Source organism: Aulonocara stuartgranti, assembly GCF_965226115.1.
Source record: "Aulonocara stuartgranti genome assembly, chromosome: 2".
Taxonomy (NCBI): Eukaryota; Metazoa; Chordata; class Actinopteri; order Cichliformes; family Cichlidae; genus Aulonocara; species Aulonocara stuartgranti.
In genome coordinates this window covers 13,468,349-13,479,331 of record NC_138940.1, presented here as the reverse complement: position 1 = coordinate 13,479,331, position 10,983 = coordinate 13,468,349, and the positions used below count along the sequence as shown (strand labels likewise).

Genomic DNA, 10,983 nt, shown 5'->3' with positions numbered 1-10,983 from the left:
TGACAGGTACTGCACCTGTCTCCACCTTTTTTTTGCATACAAGTCCTCTCTTTGAAACAATCCAGGTGGCAGTACTGGCTGCCCTTTAAGAAGAAGTAGATGATTAGGTGTAAGTGCGTCTAAATCATTGGGGTCATTAGACGCTCTTGTTATTGGCCTGCCGTTGACAATTGCTTCAACTTCACATAGCAATGTCCGCAAGCATTCATCATCCAGAGGTTGTTGCTTTAGGATCTGGTTAAGAATTCTTCTAACTGAGCGAATTTGTCTCTCCCAGATTCCTCCAAAATGTGACCCTGCTGGGGGGTTAAATATCCAGGTGATGCCCTTTTGCATGAGCATTTCTGAGATTTTTGAATGATTCCATCCCTTGATTGCTTCACGCATTTCCCTTTCTGCACCCACAAGGTTAGTGCCATTGTCTGATCTCATGACAGACACTTGACCTCGTCTTGCAATAAACCTCCTGAATGCATTTATGCAAGAATCAGTCTCAAGTGAGTGGGCAACTTCTATGTGTATTGCTCTAACAGCAAGACATGTAAACAATACACCATATCGCTTAACTCTGCTGCGCCCATGCTTGACCTCAAAAGGTCCAAAATAGTCTATGCCCACATTTGTGAATGGAGGTTTGTCAGGAATCAGGCGATCTTGTGGCAAGTTTGCCATTCTTTGTTCACCAGGTTTCGCAGATGTCCTTCTACATGTTACACACTTTGACAGGATCTTTCTTATTGCTGAATCTGCCTGTGGAATCCAGAATCTTTCTCTCAGCCTGGATAATATGTAATTCCTTCCTCCATGGCCTGTTTCTTGGTGAATGTGTCTCAGAATCAAAGTAGAAACATGATGACCTTTAGGGAGAATCACTTGATGCTTAACATCTACTGGTAGTGCAGACTCATGCAACCTACTGCCAACCCTTAAAACTCCATCCTGGACAAAAGGATCCAGCTTCACAATGTGACTGCTCCTTTTAAGCTTGTCACCTTTTTGAAGACTTGCAATTTCTTCTGCGAAGCTTTGATTTTGACAAAACTTAACAATCTCAGTTTCTCCCTTTGCAACATCTGCAGTGGTAAGTGAAGATCCCTTAATACATGTTTTGAACTGCTGCATTTGACCTGCAACCTTTTCAGATTTCCTTTTACTGCTGTCACAGCCACTTGCTTGTGACATGAGAAGCTTCCGATGCGCACTTAACCTGCCAAGCAGCTGCTTGAACGTAAGTATACAGGAAACTGCCTTTTTTAGACGGTACCAGTCTGAATAGTGAGAGATCAGTTTGTTCACTGGATTTTCATGTAATTTTGTAACATCCACACTCATCACCTCTTTGACTTCGAAATCATTTTTTGGTATTTCTTTAATGTCCGGTGGAATTGGCCAGTTTTTCTTATCTTTTGTCAAAAACTCTGGCCCAGCAATCCAGTTTGAACACTTCATGAATGTCTCTGTGTTCATTCCTCTTGAAGCGTGGTCAGCAGGGTTTAATTCAGAGTTTACATACATCCACTGACTTGGTTTTGTGTTGTCTCTAATAAGTGACACTCTATTTGCTACAAATGTCTTAAATCTGATGTTCTCGCTGGAAATGTACTTTAAAACAGTGCTACTGTCAGACCAAAACACAGATTCTTCTTGTGGCATTTGCAGCTCCTTTCTCATGAGCTTGTCCATTTTTACAGCAACTGCAGCTGCTGTCAACTCCAGACGTGGAATTGTTATCTGCTTCAGAGGAGACACTCTGGACTTGCCCATAATGAATGAGCAGTGAGTTTCTCTTTTCTGGTTTGTGATACGGAGGTAAGTAACGACTCCGTAGCCTCTCTCACTGGCATCAGCGAAGTGGTGCAATTGTGTAGATATGACCACTCCAAATCCAGCAGGTTTCAAACACCTGTTGACGGTAAAGCCATGAAGTTTTGAAAGCTCTGAATGCCAAACTTGTGACCTTTGAGCCAGTTCAGCTGGGATTTCCTCATCCCATGAAATCTTCCTGCCACATAGCTCTCGCAGGATGATTTTTGCTGTCAGAATGACAGGAGACAAAAAGCCCAATGGGTCATATATTGCACTTACAAATGAGAGGATGCCTCGCCTAGTCTTTGGCACAGATTTTTCAGTTATCCTGATCTTGAATACATCTGTCTCTGTGCACCAGTTCACTCCTAGGACTCTTTCATCTGGTAGTGCATCATGTCTCAAATCCAAATCTTTCATCTCTTTTGCTCTTTCCTTTTCAGGAATGGAAGCAAGGACAACTCTGCTGTTGCTCATCCACTTTGTTAAGTGAAATCCTCCACTCTCACACAATGCAGTCAGGTCCCTGACCATAGTACATGCCTCTGTTTCATCTGAAACTGACAGAAGACAATCATCTACATAAAAATTGTTCAGAACAGCAGTAACTGCTGCTAGTGGCATTTTTTCTTTAGCATCTTCTGCTGCTTTTTTTAGTGCATAGTTTGCACAGCTTGGGGAGGATGTTGCCCCAAACAAGTGCACCATCATTTTGTATTCTTGCAGAGGTTCATTCAAGTTCCCATTTGGCCACCAGAGAAAACGCAAAAGATCACTGTCCTCTGGAGGTACTCGCACCTGGTGATACATAGCTTCTATGTCTGACATCAAGGCAATGTGATCCCACCTAAACCTTGTTAGTACTCCAATCAGTGTGTTCGTTAGGTCTGGCCCTTGCAAGTGTTCTTCGTTCAGTGATTTCCCTTGAAAGGATGCTGCACAGTCAAAAACTACACAGAGTTTTCTTTTCTGGGGGTGGTACACACCATGGTGTGGTATGTACCAAACTCTCTCATTTTCAGGGGTAGTCTTTGTGTTTGGTACCTGAACTGCATAGCCTTTATTCAGCAAGTCAGACATGAAGCTCTGATACTCCTTGTGAAACTCTGTGTTTCTGATTAATTTTCTTTTCAGATTCTCTGCCCTCTGCATTACTGCACTCCGGTTGTTTGGCATTTTGACAGCTTTGTTTCTCAAAGGAATACCTATGCTATAATGACCATTAATCCTTTCAACTGTGCCATTGACAGAATCCATAAACATGATGTCTTCTCGTGACATTTCCTGTTTTTCCTCAGAAGCTTTCTCTGGAAAATCATAGTTGAGCTGTTGCATCAAAAGATTCTCAACATTAGTGACAGAGATGCGATTTACTGAAACACTCAGCTCTCTGTCAGAAGGAGTAGAGCAAGAATCTCTCTTGAGAGGGCCATTGATAACCCAACCCAGGACTGTTCGAACAGCATATGGACCGTTATCGTTACTATGAATAATCTCCCATGGTTCCATAGCCTTGTGCACATCACATCCTATCAAAAGTCCAATGTCTGCGTCTGAATGTGGGAACTTGATTTGCCGAAGATGTGGCCACCTTTTTAAGTCATCCTGTGTAGGGATGTTCTCTCTAGACACTGGAATGTCTGCATGAGTGTAAATGTCAGGAAGATCTATATAGGTGTTCTCATTTAAACCACACACTTCTAATCCTGACAGGTGGTAACTTGTCACCATCTTTTCTTGTCCCATTGTGCGAAGCATGAATTTTGTCTTCTTACCTTCTACACCCAGTTGTCTCATCAGTTTTTCTGAACAAAACGTGGCTTGGCTCCCATTGTCCATGAATGCATAAGTCTCAATCAACTTATTGCCTTTCTTCAACTTAACCCACACAGGAACGATCGATAACACATGAATGCCTTTTCCGGCCCCCGTGGCTCCACAAATTCTGCCTGAAGTGTGTGTTTCATCACTTGTTGTGGGAATGTCTGAGACATTTCTCTGGATGCAATCGTCTGCCTTACTGTCCTCCTCCTTTGTCCAATGAAGCATACTTGGATGTCTCTTAGAGCAGTACTCACACAATGATCTTTTCTTACAGTCCTTACTCAGATGACCTTGTGTCAGACATGCAAAGCACAGACCCTTTGCTTTAAGGAACTCTAGTCTTTCTTTGTAAGGCTGGTTTCTGACCTTTTGACATTCTGCCAGTGTATGGAGTTTTTCACAGTATATGCATGGTTTCTGGAAGGCATTGCTAGTGTGACAAGAAGCACTTTTGTTAATTTCAGGTGACCTTTCATTTGCAGCTTGTGTTACACTTGTAGCAAATGTGCTTCCCCTTTGCCTGGATGATCTAGTCATTCTCACATTTGCAGATGACTTTGCTTTGTCTTCAGCATCCTTAATGTCACCATACAAAGGATCTGCAGCTATTTTTGCTTGTCTGTTTATGAATCTAACCAGATCTGAGAACTTTGCTCTCCTTCCACTTGTTTCTTGAATGTCAAAAGCAGAGACTCTCCACATTTCTCTCATTTTGTATGGCAGTTTAGAGACAATAACTCTGAGGTTCGTGGGGATCTCCATCTCTTGCAGTTGACTGATGTCTTGCATTGCATTGTTACAACCAGTGAGAAACAGTGAATAGCTATGAAGAGCCTTTGCATCATCTGTTTTGATTTGTGGCCAATTGAATGCTCTGTTCATGTAGGCAGTTGCAATTCTCAGTTCATTACCATAATGACAAAACAGCAACTTCCTTGCCTCACTGTAGCCTTGTTGAGGATTCATGTGCTGACAACTTCTTACCAAATCTCTGGGCTCACCTCTGGTGAACTGTTCAAGGTAATATAACCTGTCACTGTCACTGTCAGTTTTGTCATGAATTGTATGGTCAAAGGCTCTTGTAAATGGTATGAACTCAAGTGGATCACCACTAAAAATGGGAATGTCTCTGAGGCAAATGTGACAGTCTATGTTGTTTGACTAACATCTCAGTGATATCATTTTGTTTCAACATGACTTCACATAGATTCATTGGAATAACACTGGCATCAGTTTGGTGCAAGTCATCTTCTTGTTTTACACTGTGACTGTTTACCTTTGAATGCCCATCATGTTCACCTTGTACCTTTGGCTCTTGGAAGCTGAAGTGCTTAACAGCCGATTCACACTGTTCCACATCATTTTTACAGCTGTCATATTCACAGTCCTCTAACACTTTTATTTTGGCTGTAGAAGCAGCAATAGCTGTCTCGATCTCAAGCTGTTCTCTTCTTGCTTTTAACTTACATTCTTCAATGTCCAAGGCTTGTCTCTGTTTCAAGGATGCGGCTCGTGCGAGCAGAGCAGCGCGCTCTGCTTCTTCTTTCTGCCGTACAGATGATACCGAAGAAGCTCTGGACGATCTTGATGAGCGGCTACTGACTGAGCTTCTTCCAACGCTGGTACCTGATTTCTTTGCAATTAGTCTAGCAGTCACTGACACGCTGTCATCTGGGCTCACGTCGTCTTGATGCTGATGTCTTGTTACGATGATCCATTTCTCAACTTCAGTCATAAACGCACTGAACTGCTCCTTTTTTGGATTGAACCAGAGCATCTGGTCCACATTCCTTTCATCTTCTGGCAACAGTGACAGTACATCATCATTTGCCCGTAAGAATTCTTCATGCAGCTTTGAAAAGTTACTTAAATATTCATCAACAATGTCAAGGCTTTCATTCTCTTTCATCAGTCCACTAATTTTATTCATTTTTGGTTAATTGTGACAGCTTGGACCTTCTTGCGTTTATGTGCCTGCCGAGCTGTTCTTCCAAACCTCTTTCGGTGTACTTTTGCGCCCTCTTGTGGCCAGTCCCGCTACTGCAGCTCTGTGCCCTGGGCCTGCAACCTTGCGGGTCTTTATCTGCCATCTCTGCCCCTTTTACACAACTTCTTATTCAACAAGTGTTCATGAAACAAAATGGTCTATGACACAAAGCTGAGGCTTTCGTAGTTAGTGTCATCTTCTTAAGACCAAAAACACTGTCACTGACTTATTTGTAAGAAGTTGAGAATCGCAATTGTTCAGTTTTAACACGACTTGTAGCTTAGCAGCATATCATAGTCCAAAACTTTATCCATGAAAGCTTATTTCTTCTTTTCTTAGATTCTTCATGCATACAGCTCTGTGCACTTAACTGACTTGCTGTATCAAACTTTGCACGATCTCATAGCGATGCAGTCGTCTTGTTCGGGAGCATGATGGTTTTACTTAATGTAATGGCTATCTTTGTTTCTTCTTGGAGTTCTCTATTTCTCTTATATCTAAAATAAGAGTCTGGATGGACAAGAGGCTGTTTTACGCGTCGGTTTGTGCAACAACGACGGTAAAACCATCGTGTCGCTCCGCCATTCGCTTACTTTATTTCTCACAAAACTTTCACAACAAAAGCACCATATCCTTTTCAGGCTTTTCAAAATAAAACATGTAATAACTATAAATGGCGCTAACAGTCTTCTTTGCACAGAAACCTTAAAGGTTTCTAAAAGACTTTAGTGAATGAAGCATTAAAACATTTTCCAGCAAATATTTCTGAATATAAAATAAAAGGTTAATTTAATGCCAGCACAGGCGAGGCAGCAGAGGGCAGCCACTCCACAGGAAGGTTTTTGGGCACATTTCTCATGTGGGGTTGAACCAAATTAAAAGAAATCAAAGCAAGACAGCAGGGTTCCCGTTGACATCCCCGCCAAGACGACAGGAAGCTGCGAGGGGAAAACAACCTGCAGCCTGCTGCTCTCAGGCTCTGGGGACCGGGAGTGACCAGCTGCCACCAGCCTGGGCTGAGGGCCTTAAATTTTTGCTCACACTGTGAACGTATGTCAGGGTGGAGGAAGATAAAGCAGTCACAGGAGGAAAAGACAGGAAGACACTTCTGCTGTCAGCTGATGTCTGTTTTACACTCGGCAGTGTTATACCTTATAACGATGGCCTAATTAAAAAATAAAAGGTCTTATAATGTAGAAATAAAAATGAACTATTTAGGAACAGTGGACATGTAATAAAAGCAGTGAATCAGTCTTTGACTTGAAGGCAAAAGCGAATTGATTTTCTTGGCTTGAGTGTGTCTGTGTACTCATACAGGGTACAGGTGCATCTCCTCTTATCTGGTACACCTACCTGGTGTATACCTACAGGCTGCAGGAAGGATATGATGAGTCAACATCCAGTGTCTAAAGTCAAATAAAAATAATGAAGCTTAATAAACTAACGCACACCTCCGAGGCTTTCATCATTTTCATATTTGAACTATAATCACAAGTTCAGCTATCAGAGCTCAAAACAAAAGACTTATAGACAGAGAGCAGCTTTAATATCAAAACACTTTATTTTACATACAAACAGTATCTTACAGCACATTTTTATTCATGTACACAAATGAGGAATGGAGTTAAGTTTGTAAAGGAAGCGCTAGGAAAGCAGCACCATCTGCTGGTGGGAAAAGGCTACTGCTGCTTTAGGATCGCGCTCGGTGCTGGAGAAGACTCTCTACTTCCATCCTTGGCAGGTTTCGCTCACAGAGTTCAAGCTAAACAAGTCTGAACGCAGAAATGACCTCAGGAGTCGTTGGGGAGGCCAAACAGTTTGACGGTGCCCGCCTCCCGGTTGTTGTCGTACTTGCCCTCCTTGTCATCGCAGGCGTAGGCCAGCAGGGGCCTCTTTGGGTGCCAGGCGACTGTGAAGGTTGGAGAGTCACACTGAACTTCCCAAAGCTTCTCTCCTACAACACGAGGAGAAGACGGAGAATGTGTTTAATGCTTAGTAAAAAAATATATATATTTCAAATTTACAGCTCCAAACTGTCTCACTGACCCGTTTCCACCTCAGCGATGTCTATGAAGTGATCCTCGGAGGCCGAGGCTAGCATCTTGCCATCGTGGCTGAAGCTCAGAGTCCTCACTGGCCAGTCCAGTCTGCACCATCAGAGCGATAAAAGAAAGAAACTCTCTGAGATCCAGAATAACCTTAGAGTCATAACGGCACATTTCTATTCCACGATAAAGATGTGATCCATGATGTGTTTTTATTTATTTTTTTAAAAGACCATTACTGTAATTATCTCATGAAACCTAAAACTCTGAAAATAAACCGTCTCTGACCTGGAGAAGCAGCGGACACACACCAGCTCCTCCACGTCCCACAGGCTGACCAACGCATCAGCACTTCCTGTGGCAAAGTACTTCCCTGTGGGGTCAAACTTGATGCAGATGCAGTTGGACGGGTGGGCATTGATAGACTGGATGGGCTTCAACTCTGGATAACTGCGAAAAAACCCAGGTGTTTCAGAGGAGTCCACGTGGCTCGTGCACAGGTCAGGAAAAACGTGAGTCAGTGTAAAATACCTTCAGACCTTTAGTTATTGTTGACCTGCAGTGTTTGCGTGTTCATTTCAAAGACAGAATTAGGAGCAGATAGAAAAGTTCCTCTGTTTTCTAATAATGCAAAAACACATTTTAAAGCCAAATCACAATGAAGTGGCGACCATTCCAGCCAGCTCTGGGATCAGCTTGTTGACATTTTCTCACCTTGATTTGAAAAAAGAAAAATCAAACTCCCCAACCTTTAGTTGTACACTTTCACTCAGCAGCTAGCCTGTGTTGGTGTGTGAGAAGCGACGGAGAACATGACGCTCAGCTTTTCATGAACATGCATGTCAGGAATGAACGTGAGCAGAAATCTGCTCCGTACCTCAGAATATTGATGCAGCCGTTTCCGTTGGTGAGGAAGAACATGTCGTTGTCGTTGTTCCACGAGATCTCATTCACCTCAAACTTGAACTGCTCTTCTGCCTTGGAGCGGTGCGTCTTGGCATCGATGAAAGTCACCACGTCATCTTTGTTCCCCACGGCAATGGTTTGACCATCCGGGCTCCAGCAGATGTTGATGTTTTCACCTTTAGACAAAGATTCAGTTTTGATGACACAGTGATGAGCGAGGTTTAAAGAAGGGTCATGACTCCTGTACGGGTGGGCATTTTGAATGACCGATACAAAAGTGCCCGCTATCATCCCAGCAGACTTTCCTCAGACGGTGAGACTATTGTATCTTTGAATAACCAGAAGGTTTTTTGTATTCATTTAAATTTTTGGGGGCTGACCAGCTGCACAGAGACGTTGTTTGTTCAAAGAACTGGTTACAACTCGCTGTCTAATGTAACCATGAATGAAGGAATAATTGTATTTTACTATGCTTTACTTATGACTTCATAATCTGGGAAGCTCGACTCACTAAACATCTTTGGCGCTTTACTGAAGTCTATAACTCACAATGGTTTATGTCAGTGTCTTTTCAAGAGTCTCTTCACCATCTAGTCACAGTAAGCAGCGCTGCAGCTAAGAGCGCAGGTAGCTCATTCAGCATTAATGCAAGCTGTGTGTTTAGAGGATAACATCAGACAAACAAGCCTTACAGAAGTCTGTATGACAATTATTTTTAATGAGATTTGAAGGATGTTCAAATTACAGAAGCTTCCCGGGAGAAACCACCTGGAAAAAATGAATCAGCAGGTACGGACTCATGAATTCACCATGAACAGGTGACTCTGTAACGTTCTGATTAACAAATTTGGATGATGTCATCATACTCGGACTGTTTGCTATTTTCATGATTTTGTTTCATGCTGAACGAACATCCGGTTTAAAGAAGTGGAATCTTTCAAAGCCTTTGAGCATAAGCACTCAAAAATACTTAGGATTACTTTTAATCTTAATCTAAAATCTTCAACTGTCAATAGTAAATGCCCAATTACAATCAAATCAGACTCTACAATGTTAACAAACTGACATAAATATACAGATGGGGTCATAAAGGATCCCAGTCAGTTACCTGAATCAGTCAGCTTCTATCAGCTACAATAACTCCCAAAGAGAAAATGCAGGCAAACAGCAGCAACCTGAGGTCAGTACTAGCTGCTGACTCTGTTCGCCACAAAAACCAAGAGCCTACCCTTCGTGTTGACGGTGGCGATGCATTTGGTGGTGCGTACATCCCAGATGCGGATGGTTTTGTCTCCGGACGCCGTGACAAACAGATCCGGGTTGGTGGGATGCCAGCAGAGCTGATCCACGCTGTCACTGTGACCTCTGTAGTTGTTCTCTTTCACCTGCAGACAAACATCACATGTATCAGGCATCCATCGTGTGCCACTTTACAGAGCACATCCACAAGCAGCCCAGCAAGACGATCACCTGTAAAGTTTTCTCTTAGAAATATGACTCAGATTATCTTGCATACCACACTTTGTGGAAAGGGAAAAAAAATTAGCATCCCTCAAGTTATAATTTAAACTTGAGGGCTGTGACTTTAACTTTCTGATTTGATCATGTCTCTTTACATAAATATGAAAGTTTATCAATTTGGGCATTTCAGTGATAAAAATACTAATCAGTAAACATATACGTAATTAAAATGAATAAAAAATTAAGTAGAAAGCTGGGCTGCAGACGGAGCTTATAGGTTTCTGCTTAATGACGTAAATTCCTAAATAACTACAAGGCTGTTCAGTTAGTGGCAGTTATTGAGTGATGGGGATTATCCAGGGGGCCGTGTTTTTTGTGACAGTCGGCTCTCTAACGTCCAACATTCATTCATTCACGGTAGCGAGCTAACCAGGCTAACGCTAGCATACTAGCAACATGCCGCTATGTGACTCACCAAACGGTCCTTTTCCAGCACGAAGACGCTCGCTGTTTTATCAAAGGACCCGGAGGCCAGCCTCCTGCCATCACAGCTCCACGCCACCGAGTGAACTTTAGCCGTATGAGCGGCGAATTCGCGGCTTTTGTTGTTATTTTTAAAGCTCTCCTGCATCTCTTGGAAATACTGCGACGCCATCTTGGATTCCTACGTAACAACAGTGGCCGCCGACTGTAGGTGGGTTTAAGGGAGCCTGCGCGCCATCTGGTGGTTCGGAGGGGACCGACACTTGTTTACTTTGCTCAGACGGTTAACTTTATAAAAGGTCCTGTAACCGTCCTGTAACATAAATACATTCAGAAAACAACAGTAGAAAAGAAGTATGTGTAAATCCATCTTATCTGTATTTTTTAATGCAAGGAATAAAATATTTAAATCGTTCTAAATACCAAATGAAAAGGCCTTATTATTGCAGGATATTGCTCATAAGAATGATT

At 42.5% G+C, this 10,983-nt stretch overlaps 1 protein-coding gene across 1 annotated transcript; it reads right to left on the bottom strand.

The window, feature by feature from the left end:
* Positions 1-7,155: 7,155 nt before the first annotated feature.
* On the bottom strand, positions 7,156-10,723 carry thoc3 (THO complex 3). Its single transcript, XM_082505140.1, has 6 exons — positions 10,505-10,723; positions 9,797-9,953; positions 8,540-8,744; positions 7,951-8,112; positions 7,664-7,764; positions 7,156-7,571 (listed from the first exon to the last, which is right to left on the bottom strand). The coding sequence occupies exons 1-6, from the start codon at positions 10,682-10,684 to the stop codon at positions 7,408-7,410; spliced, it is 969 nt and encodes a 322-aa protein (XP_082361266.1). The 5' UTR covers positions 10,685-10,723; the 3' UTR covers positions 7,156-7,407.
* Between the last annotated feature and the right edge of the window lie 260 nt (positions 10,724-10,983).